The 19,093-nt window shown below is 59.9% G+C and overlaps 1 protein-coding gene across 1 annotated transcript in view; it reads right to left on the bottom strand.

Moving 5' to 3' along the window:
* Positions 1 to 19,093, bottom strand: part of GRM4 (glutamate metabotropic receptor 4) — a 114,656-nt gene that overhangs the window by 54,089 nt on the left and 41,474 nt on the right. The window contains exon 3 of the mRNA XM_055571681.1: positions 9,356 to 9,572. Coding sequence (XP_055427656.1) covers positions 9,356 to 9,572 — 217 coding nt within the window. The remainder of the gene's footprint in view (positions 1 to 9,355; positions 9,573 to 19,093) is intronic.

Here is a 19,093-nt window from a genome sequence, read left to right as displayed (position 1 = left end):
ATGACACAGGGTAACAAGGGGAAGAAATAGCTGCAGACATCCCTCTGTGTGTCCACAACATGCATGTGCCCACTGAAGAAGGTGCACAGCCCCTGCCTGGTCTCACGAAGAACTGGAAAGCTCAGGGAGGGGCAGTGACTTGTCTAAGGTCACACAGGAGTAGGGGGTGACGCTGAGACCAGAGCCCTCCTGGGACACTCAGCAGCCCCTGAAGAGGAGCCTCAGGACAGGAGGGAAGGAAGCCATGAGCTCACAGTGTCCCAGGGCTGCAGGGAAATGGGGGCTAGGGCTTGCTTTGATGATACCCCTAAGGAGCCCAGAGTAGGGGGCTGGGAGTTAACTGGGACCTCAGATAGGAAAACAGGCTCAACCTCAGTAGTCAGCAAGGAGGTCAAGAGGGCTTTCTGGAAGTCAAGGCCCAAACTGGGTCAGTTCAGTTCAGTTCAATCACTCAGTCGTGTCTGACTCTTTGCAACCCCATGAATCGCAGCACGCCAGGCCTCCCTGTCCATCACCAACTCCCGCAGTTCACTCACACTCATGTCCATCAAGTCAGAGATGCCATCCAGCCATCTCATCCTCTGTCATCCCCTTTTCCTCCTGCCCCCAATCCCTCCCAGCATCAGAGTCTTTTCCAATAAGTCAACTCTTCACATGAGGTGGCCAAAGTACTGGAGTTTCAGCTTTAGCATCATTCCTTCCAAAGAACACCCAGGACTGATCTTTAGAATGGACTGGTTGGATCTCCTTGCAGTCCAAGGGACTCTCAAGAGAAGACTCAGTTCAAAAGCATCAATTCTGGGTGGGGACAGGGAAAAGTCAATGCCTTTGCCACCTGCTCTTTAACAAAGGGGAAAAAGTCAGAAGGGATCCCTAAACATGGGAGCCTGGAAGGACAGAACCCAGCGCGCTCCCAGTGCAGAGGCTCAGAGAAAGGGAGGAGGAAGAAACAAGGGCAGGAAATGAACTCAAAGACAGTGGGGTTCAGACCAGGCTGAGAGATTCACTCGTCAAAAGGCTCAGAGGTAACACAACCAAAGAGGCCAAATGAGCTGAGGAAACAGGTGCTGTGTGTGTGGCTACCCTGTGGGCTCAGGTCTGGGCCCGAGAACACAGGCAGAGCGGAAGCCAGAGGCCAACCTGGTGATACCCAGACCCCCACGTGGTGAGGACGGAAAAACCAAGAGAGGTGGAGGAGGCCCAAACTGGGGGTCTCCTCTGCCACATCACCTTCACATGGGGATGAAGCTGAGGCTCAGAGATGTACACAGCCACCCAAAGGCAGGGCCAGGACTGGAACCGGGACCCGCTCTGCAATCCCCACTCTGGTGAATAATCGCAATGGCAGCAACTCCAGCAGCTCAGTGCTCAGAGCTCAGTTCGCGGCCCCAGTGGCACCAGCGCTTTATGTACATTAACTCATTTAATGCTCATGGCGAGCCAGAAGGGAAGTGCTATTAACTTTCCCGTTGAATGAGGTGGAAACTGAGGCCCAGAGCCCCTAAGTGACTGCTCAAGGTGGCACGGTTCATGGTGGCTCTTAAGCCCCCCACCCTACCACACCATCTGGGGAAGATGGCATGAAGAAGGCCAAAGCCACGAAGGGGCTGCAACCAGCGAAGGGAAACGTTAGACCCAGAAGAAATCTTCAAACGTTCCACAGAAAAGGCTAGTGAAAGAAAAAGTTGCTTCCTGTCAAGGGACAGGGAGGCCTGGTGTGCTGCAGTCCATGGGGTCGCAAAGAGTTGGACACGATTGAGTGAATGAACTGAACTGTCCAAGAGGGAAGGGGTGCAAAGTTGGAGCGAAAAGGGCTCGGCATCTACCATCTCCTTCCTCCTGCCAATCCCATCAAGGTTAGAGGCGAACTGGGGTGGGAGCATGTCCCCGTCGTGATAAGTCAGGGCAAACACATCAGAGATGAGTCAGAGAGAGAGAGGAGAGGTGGCTTGGTGACACCCAACCCACAGGACTCACAAAATCAAGAGGTGCCAGCCTCGCACCAAAGGCCAGAGGGCAGAGAAATTAAAGTGGACAGGCGAAGTCCCCACAGCGGCCAGGCAGCTCAGGGTTTATCCTCATAGCAGGACAGAGACTGACGTGGCCATCATACAGCAGTCACACTGGTGCCAGCACCTTGCCAATCTCCCAGGAGGCCAGGAGACACAGCTGGCACATGGGAGGCCGCGTGGCTCCGAGCAGGGTGCCCAAGCCAAGTCCACTTAACTTCCACCCACAGTATGGTGACGGGCAGAAGACACAACTGGTCTGAGGTTTGGGGCAACCTGGTTGATAAGCTAGAATGGTGGGAACTGGCTCCAAAGAAGGGCCCGCCCCACTCCCACATCCTTGGAAAATGCATGGTCTGTGGGCAGGGGACGCTGGGCCCCAGCTGCAGGTCCCTGGGCAGCAAGGCTAAGTTCTACCCCCAGGAAGATGCTACCAGCCATCATATACACCAACCCAAAAAGCCAGTGGCAGGACCCCTCCCTGCCTCCAGCTCCCCTCAACCTCGGCTAATCTCAACCACATTTCACCTGACTAAGAGTGAGAAGGTCACATGCTCCAGGCTCTGTCTCCGTGCAATTGGCCCCAATCCCTGAACCAAAAGGCCAAGCCTGAAGTGCCCCCATGATGAGCCTTTACTTACAAGAAGGATGCCTGGAGCCAGAGACCTCGGACTAGGGGCACCCAGCCTGCCGGCTGTCAGAGCCAACCCTGCAGGTGAGCTGACATGCCGCTCCTGTTACAGATGAGAGACGGAGGCCCCGGAAGGGCAGTGACCTGCCTGAGAGCACAGGGCTGCTCTTCTGTTCATCCTACAAACATCTGCAGAGGCCCCGTCGTGTGTGAGGGAGGGCAAGGCGCACACAGCCAAGGAGGGAGGGGTCCTACCCTTCCCCGGCCTCAAGGGGCCCAGCCAAGTAGGAGAAATTCAGCAGGCACTGGGGCAGGGGTGACTGGGGTTCCCAGGAGGCCAACGGGATCCCGGGAAGATCACAGGCCTGCGTGGGTCAGCAAGTCTGCAGGGAACCTTGGCTCACAGCTGCCACGATGGGCAGAGAAGACTCCCCAGGGCCCTAAGGAATTTGGACATGGCAAGTGGACACACCAACTCCAAGGGCCAAAAAAATTGTTAAAGGCAAGGTTGGCCTGAAAGAAACCGCTCAGCTCCGCCTCACATGGGTCCCCATTCCACGGTCACTAGGACCAGGCCAGGCCCCTCACTGGGGTCCCATCTGTCTGCTCCCTCCTCCTCCAGGCCCCTGCTCACGCTGTTCCCCCACCTGGCACGCCCCCTTCTTCCTCCCCACTTATCCAAGCGTGCGAGCCCCCTGCGACCCTGGAATTTATCTCTTCACCGCCACACACGCATCATCACATCCCTTCATTCACTTATTCAACCAGAGTCTCCCCGGCCCCTCCTGCAGGAGGGCAGGGTGCCAGGTCTGACTGGGCACTGCTCTTCCCACACTTGCTGGGAGCCGGCAGGGCCCACAGCCTCTCTCCTCTCCTTGCACGGGGGCTGAGTACCCAGCAGATGTGAAATAGATCCATGAAGTCCAGGCCAGCGGGGAGACTCGAGCAGGGTCTGGAAGGCTGAGTCTTCCTATTCCTGTCCTCCGGGGAAGGCATCAAGCCACGATGAAGCATCCCAAGGCAGGCGCTGCAGTGGGAAGGATTTCTGTCCTCGGTGGGTCAGGATAGGGTTGGGGGTAGCTGGAGCACAGAGGGGAGGAAAGGGTCCCAGGGCAGCCTGACCCCAGAAGCCCGTGCTCTGTCAGCCTCCGTCTGCCTTTCTGTGGACTGGGAGAGCAACCTTTCAGGCCTGGATAGGAAGAAGGGCTTACGAAGGGAGTAGCTGGCTGAATTTCACGATCAATCACCCATCCCACCAACATTTACTGAGTGAATGCTGTGCCAGGGAGTGTGCTAGACGCTGGGGAGGCACCAGAGAACAAAACAGGCAAAAAAAAAAAGCTCTGCCGTCGCGGACCATAAACAAATAAAAGTGTACTTGTCAAGTGCTATCAAGAAAAACAGGGGACTTCCCTGGTGGTCCAGTGGTTGAGAGTCTGGCTTGCAATGCAGGGGACGTGGGTTCAATCCCTGGTCAGGGAACCAGGATCCCACATGCTGCAGGGCAGCTAAGCCCGTGAGCCAAAGCCAGAGTCCATGCTTCGCAACTAAAGGTCTCCCATGACACAGTGAAGATCCCGCGTGCCAGGACTAAGACCCAACACAGGCAAATGAAAGAAAGAAGACAAAGAATGAGTCTTTAAGAAAAAAACAAAAATGGAGCAGGAAAGAGGGAACAGAGAGTTTTGAGCTGGGGACACGCTGGGACACAGAGGCCCCCCTGAAGCGCGCAGCTGAGAAGGCAGCCAAGTGCCCTGAGGAGGAGGACACCTCGACCGCCGGGGACAGAGCTTTCCGGGCCGAGGGAGCAGCCAGTGCAAAGGCCCTGAGGCCAGCCTGTGCCTGGGGTGTCAGAGGGGCCGCGAGGAGGCTGCGGTGACGGAAGGAGAGACTGGAAGCAGAGCGGAAGGAGACAAGGTCTGGGCGGGGCGGGGTGGGCAGCAGAAAGGCGAGCAGGCACTTCCAGTGGCCTCCCCTTGGGGGTTCTGGATCTTGGGGGTGCCCTGGGGCAAACCTCCTCTCTACTCTCCCAGAAAAATGAGCCGCACCAGGTCCCCCCAGCCCCCAGGCAGCACAGCTCTTTCCAGGTGGCCAAGCTCTTCCCTTAGCCCCTCAGACCCTCCGTTTACAGCCTGAGAAGCTGAGTCTAGAGATGTCGCAGAGCCAGAGGGAAGAGGTGCCCCAGCCCTGGGACTCCAGCTGCCAGCCCTGCCAGCCAGCCGCGCGGACAGGGGCCATCTAAATGCAGGTCCGACGCTCCGCCCGGGGAGCTGGAGCTGGAGGTCAGAGCAGTAACAGCTTGACGCACCCGCGTCTCCGGAATACCAATGGGGGACACGGGGACACAGCAGGGAGCCGAGGCTTTAGAATTTTCCACCGTGCGAGGGACAAGGCATCCTCCTAAGGCCCCCACGCCTCCTCCTGCCACACTCAGGAAAGCCATCTCCTTCCCACTGTAGGAGCACAGGCCTAGATGTGCCCAGGGAGCAGGAATCACTCGCTGGAGTACCAGGCTCCCCAGGGGACCCCACGGAGAGGCTCCTGCCGAGAGCTGACCTGTGTCCCCCCGTCCCATGCGCCAGAGACAGGGCGGCCAGGCTGGATGCATTCCCCTCCTGCTACCCGCCAGCTGTGTAGCCTCAGGAGAGTCACTTAACCTCTCTGAGCCTCAGTATGGCCCTCCATAGAATGGCGTTGTCCTGAAAGATAAATGAGCTAGCTATGAAGCCCATAAAACAGGGTCTGGTTCACAGCGGGGCTTCGTACATGTCACCTATTAATCACCCCCTCACCTGTCACCCACACAGGAGCCTTGGGCTCTGACACTCCACTTCCCCATGACCTTAGACAGGCTCCTCGACTTTCCTGAGCCTCGGTTGTCCTCATCTGTGAAATGGAGCACCAGCACAAGTAAACAGGCTCACACAGGCCCCTGCAGATACAGAAAAGCTGTGGGGGCACAGAGGTTTACACTCCAGAACCCACCGCCTTGGAGCACCAGGGACAGAGGTGGGGGGCACCGAGGGCGGGCCCCCCCCCGCCACCCCCTCTAGCCTGCGTCCCCCTCTGGGGTGACTCACACGGTCTCTGCATACCTCATCCCAGGACTGGTTGTTGCCACTCAACTCATCCTCGGGCAGCCTCCACCTGGCAGAGAGGGGGGAGCCCTGAAGCGAGAAGGGCTTCACCCCGCACACAGAGGGGGCACCCACCCACACCTCACACAGGGCCTGCTATCAGGGCAGGCCCACCAGGCACAAGCCCAGAGATCACCTAGTGTACCACACACACACACACACACACACACGTCCTGCCCTGGCTGCCTCGGGGCTCGTTCTGCTGCCCTCTTGCCACCAGACCAGCTCTCCTTCAAGAACCAGGCTGGCCTGGGCTCCCATGGTCTTGTCCCTTATCCTGTCCCTGGACGCGGCCTGCAGCCCCCTGCAGGGCCCAGCACGGCCCCCTCAAGCCTTCCAACACTCCCAGGCCTCCCCCGGAATGCCTAGCACCAGGGAGGACCCCTAATGATAACCCTCTGATGTGAGCTCCTGAGTGCCCATTTCCATGGGCCAGGAGCACATTTAATTCTGATAACTGGTTTTATCCCATTTTGCAGATGAGGAAATCAAAACCAAGAGCTGCTGATCGTATGGCCAGTGAGTGGCCTAGGTGGAGCCCAGGTCTGCCTGTTACGGCTGCTCTCCTAACCACACGCTGCTACCGCCGTGTGGGGGAGGCGGATAGCCTGGGGTGGGGGCACCAGATCTGACAGCCTGGCTCCAAGTTGCTCCAGCACCTCGCTGTATGAGCCTGGGCAAGCACCTCACCCCTCTGAGCCTCGGCGTCCTCACCTGCGAAAGAGGACAAAACACCAGGCCCACAAGGCTGTCACCAGGATCCGTGCAACGAGCGTGCCTGCCACAGGGCCCTGGCTGGCTCAGGGCAGAGTCCGCACGACAGTGACTGGGGCAGGAGGGCACTTCGATGGAGACCAGGAAGTGTGGCATCGGGGCTTTCTCCAAGGCCTCTGCCAAAGGCCCCATCAGGGCTGGGTGCTCAGGAGCGCCCCGCCCAGATGGCAGAGCTGGCTCCAAACCCAGCTCCTCCATATTCTGGCTATGTGGTCTTGGCAAAGCCACCTACCCTCTCTGGCCTCTGTTTTCTCATCTATGAAATGGGCATAATTATGCTCCCTGCAGGACCCAGAGCCCAGCACACGGTTGGTGCCCAGGGCTTGCTGGCCCAGCTCCGGCCAGCACCCTCAGCCTGCCCCACCACTCCACTCTCTGGCATGCCTCTGAGCAACTCAAAGATGATTTATACTTCAGAGGACAAATCAATACAATATACAGCCAGAGACATCTTTAATCTCTCACAGGGATTAGGCTACAAGGTACAGCGGCCCCTTTCTGCTGGCCGCTCAATTCTGATTTCAATTTGGGCTGCTGAAGCGCGGCTTTTTCTCCCCTTTTCTTTTCACTCACTAAAGACAGTTCTCCAAATCAAATTTCATTTGGCAGGCAGGGCAGGGAGACCCACTGGAGCTGTGGGGGTCTGTGGACGCAGGAGGTCCGGCCCGGTGGGAAGCCAGATCTTTGGTGGCGGGATGGAGTGCAGGGAGCAGGGGGCACTGTGAAGGCGCAGCTGTGGCCCTGAGCTCTTATTTTTCTAGAAGTCCTTTACAAAATCTTAAGCAGACTTTCTATTTTCTAGAAAGTACTCAATGCTTGATTAGATGCTCACAGAAACTTCAGACAATAGCCTTAGCTTCAGCTAAAACCCAATGCGCAGACCTCACCCCAATCCCAAGCCTCTCCTACAACAGCACGTGTCCCTCCAGGCCGAAGGTGTGTGTATGTATGTGTGTGACTATCATACCCCCACCCCTGCACAGGGCTGGTCCACACGGGGCTCAGTTTATGCAGCTGGGAAATGGGCAGAAGACAGAGTGACAAAAATACGACACAGTTAAAGCCTGTAAGTCCTGAGCCGCTCTCCCGGGTTCACATCCTTTCTCCACCTCCAACTTGCTCTGTGACCTGTCGCCAGTTATTATGTGGTCTCTGTCTCTCTGCGCCTCAGCTTTCTCCCCTGTGCAATGGGGGTACCTACTTCACCAGGTAGGGTGGATGACTCAGGACACTGGATATAAATGGGGTCTCAGCATGTGCAGGGGCATAGAGAGGGCCATGTGAGTCCAGGGGTTGTCTTCCCGGTCCCTCTGGACACTAAGATTCTGGACCTCTGTCCCTCCCCCGTCCAGCACCTCTGTCCCCAAATCTGACCAAGGCTGCAGCTGAAACAGCCCGTGGGCTTGCTTGGGAAAGGATTTAAGCCATCAAGGAGGAGAGGAGCCTGCCGGGGAGGATGGATGGAGCCAGGGCAGAGAGGAGCCCAAGTCTAAGCAAAGGAACCAAGGACTGGCGGGCCCTCAGAGGGAGGGGCTGGGGACTGGGGTCTGATGTTGCCCAGCCTGCCTGCAGGTGGGATTGGGCTCTATCCACCCCGACTTCCTGCCGCGGGGGCCCAGCTGCTGGAGCGGAGGGCGGGGGCGCGGGGGCCCGGAGCCACAGCCATCCGTCAGCCCTGCCCCACTTCCACCACCCTGCCGCCCTCTCCGCCAGGTTACAACCACCCGCGGGCTTCGGCTGTACAATTAAAGGGGCTTATCTGAGATTTATAGCAGGATTATACCCGCAGGGTGTTACCGACGCCCGCCTCTGGACACTCTTCGGTCCTTAGGAGAAGCAATTAGAGTCCCGGGGTTATCCGGGTATAAATATATAGACGCCATCCCCAAGGTCGAGGGCTCCACAGCGAGCTATTTAGTGACAGGGCCTTGGGAGAGGAGGCGGAGGGGCTCCCTCTGCGGGGGTGAGGGGTGTCTCCCAGGAGGGGAGGGGACCCCTCCTGCTTTCCTCCACGCCCCATGCACGAGGGGAGCCGTCCCTCTAGCCCACTGCCCTGAGTCAGCCAACCCAGCAGGAGCCCCCAACCCAGGGGCCAGTCTGCTGCCCTGGACGCACCCCCCACCGCTGTCCCACATGGCTGCCCTCCCCGGCAGGGCCATCGGAAAGGCCGGCTCAGAGGCCCAAGTGTGGGCCTGCCGGAGCTAACCCTGTCTTAGCCCCTCATTACTCGCTGATAACTAAAACCTTTATCACTTTGAAGACAGCAATTTGGGAGGGCAGGGAGCTCCGTGGGGGAAGGGGGGCTGGCGGTAAGTGGGGAGGATCTGAGGACAGCAAGCCACTGTCCCATCATCCCCCCAGATGCCACCCACTGAGGCCACACAGCCCCACCCACGGCACCTGCCTCTCACCCAAGCAGACGGCTCAGTTGTAAGGAGTCGTCTGAATTCTCAGTCCTGCGAACAAACCCTTGCTCCCAGGATGGCCCTGGCTCCTGGGTCCCTGAGACCCCCGTGAACAAGGCCCCCCTCCATGCCCATCTCCTTCCCCTCCTCTCTGCCCAAGAACAGGGTCCCGTGCCCGGAATACAGACGGTTCCTCCATCTGCCTGGCCGTGTCCACAGGAGCCATTCGTGCCCACCCCCCACCTCCAGGAGCCACCCAGCCGCCCGCCCACGAGGCCACAGGCTCAGGCCCATGAGGGGGGCCCCAGGGCAGGAGGAGAGCACACGGCAGGACCCGGAGCGGCCCCCGCGGGGACAGCCCCGCCCCGGCCCTGAGCGGGAGCCCGCGGGCAGACTCACCGTCCTCTCGGGACTTCTGCATGAAGGCCTCCACGCCGCTCTCGCCGTAGCTGCCCTCCGAGGCCAGCGTGGACACGTAGTTCCACTTGAGGGCGCGCACGATGTCCACCATGGCCTGGGCCTGGTGCGTGTCCGAGGGGACCACCCGGGAGAAGAAGTCGTACCGGCTGTTATCACTCAGGTCGGGAGCTGTGGAGGCGTAGCTGATCTGGGGGATCTGGGGGGCGAGAGGGGCCGCTGATGGGGGTGGCTGGCACCCAACCCTGCCCGGCCAGTGTCAGCCCCTACACCTCAACCGGCCTCCCGCCTGGGGACCGTCCCGGCCCTTCCCACAGGCATGGCCTCCTCTCGACCCAGGGGAGCCCTCTTGACGTGGGATGAGCAGGTCCCAGCCCCACCCAACAGAGGAGGAAACCGAGGCTGAGAGTTGGGCCAGCTGTTGGTCAGCCCTGCCCCGGCTCTGCTCAGGGTCCCGATGCCTGCCCCCCACCTCTCGCTCAGCTCCCTGATCCTGCGTCTCCCCAGATACCCCCCAACTCCCAGCAGGAGTGAGGCTGGCACCAGGGTGAGACGGGAGTGGCTGATACGCATCAAGCCCTCCTCCTCCAGAAAGTCTTCCAAATAATTTGCCTCAACCAAGTCCTGGGGCTGGTGGGCCCTCTGTCACCCACACATACACACCCCAGAGCCATCGTGGATAGCACACACACACGTACACACACACACACACACACACACACCGGGAGCCTCTGGGGGCCTCAGCTGACAAAGAGCTGGGAGATCCCGGCTGGGGAGCAGCCCCGGCTGGGTGAGCGTTGGCCCGGGGATGCAGTGGGGACCCGAGGGCTTCTCCAGTCCAGCCCCTGCCCCCCAGGAGCCTTCCACGTCCTCACAGCTCCCTCTGGGCCCTGGCTCCTTCCTCCCGCCCAGCTCAGAGGGCACAGAGCCCAGCTCCAGCTCCCCCTGCCCCCTCCCCACCCAGGATGGACTCCTGGGAGGCCAGAGGGAGTGGAGCCTCTCTCCACAGCCTGGGACCCAGAGCCCCTGGGGGCAGGGCTGGCCCAGGGCCACAGCCACTCCCGCAGACTTGGACCTCATGGTCCTCGCCCAGCTCCCCCCAGTCACAGGGTGCCTTCCTGCCCCCAGGCTTCCCACCTGGCCCCCCAGGCAAAGGTGGGACCCGGAGGCCCGAAGCCGCCCTTCCTCCGCGGTGGACATCCAGCATCCACAGAGACTGGACGGGGCTGCGTGCACTCTCCCGAGCCCCCCTCCACCTCTGCTCACTGCCCTGTGCTCTCCTCACAGGGTCCTCGCCTGCACCCAGCTCCCAGGGCCTGCCAGTGGCCGCCGCTGTCCACCCCCTGGCTTGGTCCACACCAGCACGTACCCTTCCTGTGTCCCCTCTGCCCTGCTCTCAACTGGCCACAGTGACAGGCTGAAAGGTGGGCATACCAATCTGGGCAGATGTCGCCTCCAAGACTGATCCCCGAGGGAATCATTAAGACTCAAGCCTGGCTGGAAGAACATCACGGCCAGAACTGTAGTCTGCATGGCAACTGGGGATGGGAAAATATTCCAGAACAGGAGGACTCGAGGAGCCCCCTGCACATGGGTTTGCCCACCTGGCCTCTGCCTAGGGGTGCCCATCCCCAGGGACAGTGGGGGTCCAGCTTCCACGGCGGAATATCCTCAGATTGCCCTGAAACTCCGCAGCACAGCGCTGCCTCCCTGGAGAGTGCAGGGGCCGGGGGCGGGGTTGGAGGAGACACACCACCCTACACGCTCTGCATTTTTCCCATGTTATTGTTGGTTGGTCGCTCAGTCACATCCGACTCTTTGTGACCCCCGTGGACCGCAGCCCACCAGGCTCCTCTGTCCACAGGATTTTCCAGGCAAGAGTATTGAAATGGGTTGCCATCTCCTACTCCAATTTTCCGTGTGGAACCGTGCAAATACAGCACGTGTTTAGAAAGCAAACCCCATTGGAATGGTCCGGAGCACACGGGTCCCTCTGCCTGCCTGAGTCAGCAGAGTCTGAAAACTGGCCGAGTCCTCGCGGCCCTAGAGAACACTTAGCATGAATGCAGCACTCCCTACAAGGTGGACTCTGGCTGGACACTTGATGATTAATTCAGAAAGTATCGTTATTTTTAAGGTCTGACGATGGCGTTAGAGCTGTGGTTGCTTGGTTGGTTTTTAAGAGTCCCTAGCTCTTAGCGCGGTTTCCCAGCCTCAGCACTATTAATGCTTGTGGAGGGAAGCGGGCCGCGATGCTTTGCTGGGGGGCTGCCCCATGCACCGTAGGGTGTCGAGCAGCACCCCTGTCCCCTATCCACTGATGCCAATAGCTCGTTCTCCCCCAGTAACAACCAGAAACGTCTCGCGACGTTGCCAAATGTCCCCTGGGGGCAGAACTGTCCCAGTTGAGACCCACTGTTTCAGGGGCATGTACTAAAACACTTAGGGATGGCATGACGTGACGAAGCCTGGGATTTCCTTCAAAAGAACCGAGGCAGGACGCGTGGAAGAAGAAATGACGCTGGCCGAGAGCTGACGGCTGTCCGGTGACGCGGGCGTGGTGGAAGCACACCGCCCTGCTCGCTGTGCTTGTGTGCGCGTCGGAAATGGCCGCATTTAACATTTTTGGACAATAAAACAGAACAAAATAAACGTCACCCCAGGGTCATCGCTCTGGAGAGACGCGCCCTGAATCTGGAGCTGACAGCAGAGACGCGGGGCCAGCACAGCAGGTCCCCGAGAGAGGACGGAGCTTTGTTTGTTCGCCAGCTCACCTCTGCCGGCCCTGATCACACACCCAGAAACGCACTTGCCTCCTAATTAGAAGCAGCTTGTCTCCTGCTTTTGATGTTTTCTCCCAACACGGGGCTGGGGCTGGAGTCAACGGCGCCTGCCCAGAGGAGGGCCAGAGCGGCTTGCAGGAGGCTCAGCCCCGCTTCCAACCCCCTCCCCTCTCCCCCTGGCTGGGCACTCGGCCTGGGCCAGGCCAGTGGGCGGGCAGGCGGCTGTCCAGGTGCCAGGACTCAGAGCCTCCCCCAGGGGGCCCCGGCCCTGTCCCTGCACACACACTGCCTCCCACAAAGGGTGGAGGACCAAGGGTGGGGTCCCCGCAGGGTGTGTGTGCCAGCCTACAGGAGGGCGAAGGGCCCCTGATCTGCCCGTGAGCCTCCTGAGAGCCTGGAATAGGGAACCTGCACTGAGAAGATGGGGTAGAGACAGCATCCCAACCAGGGTCCAGGGATAGCATCCTCTTACACGTGGTCCCCTCTGCCAGCTCCTCCTGCCGCCCCCACAAGCTCCCTCCCTTGGCTGCAGACCCTCCTGAGGGTCCCAGGAGGATGGGTTCAAGCAGCAATTTAGGAGCTAAAGTGCTCAGGTTCAAATCCCAGGTGTGGGAAACCTGGGTGCAGGTAACGTCACCTCTCTGGACCTCAGTTTTCTCAGCTGCAAAATGGAAATAATTCCAATCCCTTTCTCCTGAGGTTGTGAGGGGCACATGCGGGAATTCACGGGAGAAACCCAGGCAGCGCCTGGTGGGCAGTCAGCACTCGAGGGTCGGCGCTGATGAGGGCAGTCGTCCGTCCCCTTGCCCTTCCTCGGGACAGCACCCTCTCTGACTGCTTCTTACCCCGGACTGTCCCCGGGCCTCCCCCCAACCCCTAGCTCTCTCTCTCTCTCTTTCTCTCTCTCTCTCAAGGTCACAGAGTTACCATTGTGCTTAGTGGGGAGACCTCCTGGGACTGGCTGGCCCTCCAAGCCCTCTCCCTCTCGCCCCCACCCCAGCCTGGAGTTGGGTGGCAAAAGCAAGGAGCCCCCCATGGGCAGGGGCCTGTGACAACTTGGCCCAGTGGACTTCTGGCGTCTCCTCAGCTCTCATCGCCCTGCAGCTGGTGTGTGCAAAGTCGCTTCGGTTGCATCCAACTCTTTGTGACCCTGTGGACTCTAGCCCACTAGACTCCTCTGTCCATGGGATTCCCCAGGCAGGCATGCTGGAGTGGATTTCCACGTCCTTCTCTGGGGGATCTTCCTGGCGCAGGGATCACACCTCCTCGAGTCTCCTGCACCCGTAGGCGGTTCCATTACCTCTAGCACCACCTGGGGAGCCCTGCCCTGCACCTTCTGCGCACATTCCTCTCCTTCAAGACAGCCACGCCCACCCCACCGCCAGCATTTCCCTCTCCCTGGCCCCCTCCTCCTCTCACCTAACACCCTGTGCACCTACTGTGTGTTGAGCACTGTCCTAGCCACTGGGGATGGCACACCCTCCTGTCTCACCCTCCTGGGGCAAGAGTCAGCCAGAAGCCAGGTTTCAGCAGCAGCTGACAACTACGGCCATCCTACCCTGGGGCCATTTGTCCACCTGTTTCTCCCTCCTCTCTGCCTGTCTTCCTCTGCCCACAAAGCCCATGACCTCATCTCCCCACATCCAAATCTTCCTAGTGCATCAAGGCCCAGCTCGTGTCACTTCCTCCGGGCAGCCCCCCAGGAGCCCTCATCCTCCAGGCAGCCCTCTCAGACCTCACACAGCGCCGAGCCCTGTGAGCACTCGGGCTACTCTGGGGCACAGAGCACAATCTCCTGAGTGTTAGGATGCCTGACCAACAATTCAGCAAGTATTCTGAGGCTCCCCCCGTTGTGCTGGGCAAGGTCACTGGGGAGATGCCAAGGGAACTGGGCTCATCGCACCCCCAAACCCAACACTCACTGCATCTGGGGGTCGCCCTGCAAGGGGAGGAGGCAGTGGGATGACCAGGAGTGTCACACAGTGTGTCTGCAGCTGGTACCCAGCCAAGTCTCACCCGTATGGAAGAACAGAAGGGCTGAAGGGCTGCAGGGGCAGCACTTGAATAAGCGCCCCCTCACCCCGCCCCCTCTGGCTTCTGGGAGTGACGAGGAGGCCCTGCCACGTGGGGAGACAGGAGCTGCTTCCGGGCTTGGGCAACAATAAAGATGGATGTCAAGCGTGTGCGTGCGTGTGTGTGTGTGTGTGTGTGTGTGACATGTGCGCGTGTGAGCCTGTGCTGGAGCATATGCCCTGAGCATGCCGCACACGCATCAGTTTAGTCCTCCTACCAAATCACTGAACACCAACAGCCTGCTGGGCCCAGCTCAGAAAGCAGGCGCGGGTGGTGAACACTGCCCCGTGGGGCTCCCCGTGGGGCTCCCCGTGTGGACGGGGGCAGACGAGGCAGAGTGGGTAGATGGGGCCAGGGGGCCAGGAGGAAGAGGAAAGCAGGGCGCGGGGGAGGTGTGAGGGAGAAGGGCCGGGGATGCCCCTCTGGCAGGGCGACACTGAGTCGGGACCCTAAGGTGGTGAAGGAGGGACCACGTAAGTGAAGGGGGCCTTTTCAGGCAGAGGGGACACACGTGCACTTGTGTGCATGTGTACGGGAGCAGGTACAGGCATGCGTGTCTGTGTGCTGGACCTGAGCCTCTTCTGAACTCGCCCCAGACCCAGCCAGCAGCCCCACACACCCATCCGGGCATGGCAACTCCGGCCGGGATGTGAGTGGTGCCCAGGTGCCAAAGGCTCAGACGCGGCCACTGGCTCCCACACCAGCACAGCCTGAGGACCCCCTGAGAGTGGCAGGTCCCCGCCATAGCCCCCTCCCATCCCGAGGAGGACGAGGGGGTGAACAGGCTGCCCAGCATCTCAGAGCCCACCAGGGACCCAGACCCCATGGCCTCTGAAGGCCAGGGCCCTGTCAAGGCCAGCGTTTTGTTCAGAGCAGTCAGTGCCCCACCCTGGCCTGGGGAAGCCCGAGTCACACAGTGGGATGTCCGCGGCCTTGTCCGTTCCCTGTCACCAGGGAACCTAGGACCACCTGCCAGGAGCCCCAGCCCCCTTCCCCTGAGTGTATGTGCATCAGCGCCCCTCCCCCTCCCTCTGCCTCCCTAACTCTGGCCTCAGACCTCTCTCTCTGGAGCCAACCTGCCCAGGGCTCCGCCACCCAGCTGTGCCACCTTAGACAAGCAAGCAGCCTCCCTACCCCTAAAAAGTGGCCCAAATAACAACAGAGAGGATGGTGCCAGAGAGGACACACACAGGGCTGAAAATGGTGCCTGGCACACGGGGCCCTTGGCAAATGCTAGATATTATTAGACGGGAGCAAGACTAGGACCATTGTGCCCATTTTCCAGGTGAGGAAACTGAGGCTCAGAAAGGACACAGTGCCCAACGAGCAGCAGAGCCATCAGGAGGAACAGAAACAAGATGCAGACCCAGCTGCTCTTTTTTTTTATTTGGCTGCACTGGGCCTTCGTCACGGCGCATGGGATCTCCATGCTGCGTGTGGCATCGAGTTCTCCAAGGACTGAAACTGGGCCTCTCACATCAAACACTAAGACTTCTCTGAGGTCTTAGCCACTGGACCACCGAGGAAGTCCCCATACCCAGCTCCTGGCCTGGGGCCCTATCCACCCTCCCAGCTGACTCTCCTCTTTCCATTCCACCCACAAGCCAGGCTGGGCAGCCACTGCTGGGGGCTGCAGTCCCCTCTGACCGCCAGCACAGTCCAGGCCAGGACCCAGGTCGACCTCAGGAGCCCCACCTGCCTGGCCGCAGCGCCTCTCACTTGGGATGTGGGAGACCCTGTGTGAGGCTGGTCAGAGCCCGGGGTGGCCGCCTGATCCCTGCCCTTCTGATCTTGGCTGCATGGTGCCTCCACTGCCCGGCTCTCAGCATCAGCTGTTTCCTTCACAGACAAAAAGGCAGCCAGGCTTCTGGGTACATGAAAGCTGCTCAGGCAGGAAAGTGTGGTTCAGAGAGCCCGCGAGAGGGAAGGCCAGCTTCCAAAGGCTCAGGGCCCGGCTTCCACCCCGACCTCCCTCGCCAGCTGAGCCGCGCACCCTCCCCGAGGCCTTTGCTGCAGAGCCGGCACCAGGAGGAGCAGAGATGCCCTTGTCCGCCTCCCCCCCTCCCCGGAGCCTGGAGGGGTAGAAGGCGTCTCACTGAGAGCTGGGCACACAGCGGGCGCCCCCCACACCCTTGCAGATCAGCCACCATCTCCTCTCGGCCAGGCGCAGAGGACATGGATTTAAATAACCCACCTTCAGAGCATCAGCTGCCAGAGGAGCCAGAAAGGAGCTCCCCAGAGTAAGATGCCGCCAGGCTGAAGCTCCCGGCTGGGTCGGAGGCTACGGGGATTCATTGGGGGGAAAGTGGGACTGTGAACCGGGAGGAGAGCGTGGAGGTTGGCAGGGTGGTCCAAGGGTGCAGACAGACTGGGGAGGAGAAACGGGGCACACAGAGAGGGGAGGCAGGGGGCACTCAAGGTGCCTAGGAGGGCGGTTAGGGGGAGGAACTGGGGTACGGCAGAGGGGTGCACGGGGTACACAGAAGAGCGCCTGCCTTCAGTCCTGACCGGCCTTCTCCGAGAGGGGCCCCAGGGTTCAGGAGCAGAGAAAGCAGGCTTCCAGAGCCTGGAAAGTGGGGGAACCTCTGGGGGGAGGCTGGGCTGGCGTCTGGGTGGTCTGCAGAAGGGCTGGGGTGGGCCCCGATGGAAGGACGGTCTGCCCCCTGCGCTGGGCCTTGTCCCGGGCCTTCCCCGAAAACGACCACCTTTCACCACCCCCCAACCCACCCACTGGGCCAGCTGGAGGCCACCAGCCACTGCCCCACAGACCCTGAGGGAATCCAGGCCAGGCCAGCCTGGGCACTCACTTCAGGGCGCCCTCATTAACCAGACCTCACTCCCCTGCGGACACAGCCCGGCCACTGGCTCCAGACCCCCGAGCGCCGGGTCACTGGAGGCCCACCGCCCTGTGCCCCAAGGCGATCCATCAACCTGCTCACCACCCTGGGGCTCCCGGACTAGGCCTTCTGCCCCCCTCTCTGCCCCCGCCCCAGGCCTGGACACAGATCTGTGCCGGGGTCACACAGGCCCCTCAGGCTGGCAGCCTTTCCCCTCCTGGACTGAGAAGTAGACATCAGTTTCCAAGGCAGCAAGTGCTATGCTAAAAGACAGTAAAATCTGGGGCTTCCCTGGCAGTCCAGTGGTTAAGATTCCAGGCTTGCAGTGCAGGGGACAAGGGTTCAATCCCTGGTCAGAGAAGTAGGCCACATGAGCACGGCCAAAAAACAAGCGGACAGTGAGATCTGCCCACAGCGCCATGTGGCCCCTCGCCTGGCTGCTCCGTGGCCACCAGCCTCCCCTCCCACAGAGGGCCCAGCCCAGCCCCAGAAACTCTGCTGATGCCACTGTGAATTCACTTACTCAGTGCTTTTTCATACTGTTCATGGGGTTCTCAAGGAAAAAATACTGAGGTGGTTTGCCATTCCCTTCTCCAGTGGACTGCGATTTGTCAGAACTTTCCACCATGACCTGCCCATCTTGGGTGGCCCTACTCGGCATGGCTCATAGTTTCATTGAGTTAGACAAGGCTGTGGAAAAGACGCTGATGCTGGGAGAGATTGAAGGCAGGAGGAGAAGGGGACGACAGAGGATGAGATGGCTGGATGGCATCACTAACTCAATGGACGTGAGTTTGAGTAAACTCAGGGAGTTGGTGATGGACAGGGAGGCCTGGCGTGCTGCAGTCCATGGGGTCGCAAAGAGTCAGACACGACTGAGCGATGGAAGTGACTCAGTGCTTCCCTGAGCACCTCCTAAGCGCTTTGCAGCATGTTTGACACTGGGGCGAACCCACAGAGCCCAACCCCTGCCTTCACAGAGCTGACATCGTGGGAGAGACGATGCTCAGTGAGCCCACACGTGGCTAACATGGGTGCCGGTCCTTAGAGACACGTCCCTCCCTCACTCCCCGGCACCTGGCAAATCTGACGACGTGCCCCTCATGCCTCACCTGACGTGTTCTGGCCCCTGAGCTGCAAGCAGGAAGTGCATCAACTCAGGGTCAGGGCGTCTCATCACCCTGCTGCTGTGACTGGTAGCGTTCCCGGCCAGCCTGGTCCCTGAGGAGGTGGGACAAGCACCCAGCCAAGCCACGTGGACACACAACACGGCAAGCATATTCAGTTTACGTGTTTACAGCCGCAGAGAAGCGGGAGCCGTGTGCTCTTGCAGCGCCTCCTCCTGATGCCGATGGACACGGGGGCGCAAGCTCTAGCTCCCCAAGAGCAAGGGGGGAGCTCTACTTTTCTCCACCTCAAAAGCCTGGATATGTCAGGCTCACACCCGTCACAGGCTGGCTTGGGCTAAGCTGAATTAAATTCACACACACACACACGCACACATGTAATCATCATCTTCCTGAGGATAAGCATTGATTGAGTGTTTACTGTGTGCCAAGAACTCTGCCCAGTGGTCTTATAGGACTAATACCTTTAACCTTACGACAACCGTATGAAGGAGGTGCTCTTCTTCTCCTCAGTTCCCCTAAACCTGGGTACGGAAAGGTCCAGGAGCTTGCCCAGTACACACAGCATTTAAAGCCAGAGGGACGAGCTCCAGAGCCCATTTTACTTTCCAGTGAAAGCTCAGCCTCCCCGCCTCACAAGCGAGCCTACATACACGTGTGCTCACACACAGGATCTGACAGAGACACTGGCAACCTCCAGGGACTCAGAGGGCCCCGCTTCCCCTCTGCTCAGCCACCGCCTCCACTCCAGACCAGCACACCATCCGTCTCTATTACAAAGGATCGGGCAGGGGTCGGGGCCAGCCCCTGAGGGTTGTGTAAATGGCTTGGCTTGGCGCAACAGCTAATTTCTAAACGTAATTATTAATTTCATGCTTATCATATGCAAACCTCTGTTTC

This window comes from Bubalus kerabau, chromosome 3, assembly GCF_029407905.1.
Source record: "Bubalus kerabau isolate K-KA32 ecotype Philippines breed swamp buffalo chromosome 3, PCC_UOA_SB_1v2, whole genome shotgun sequence".
Lineage (NCBI taxonomy): Eukaryota > Metazoa > Chordata > Mammalia > Artiodactyla > Bovidae > Bubalus > Bubalus kerabau.
Note: the sequence above shows the minus strand (reverse complement) of the source record. Positions and strands in the feature narration are given on the sequence as shown.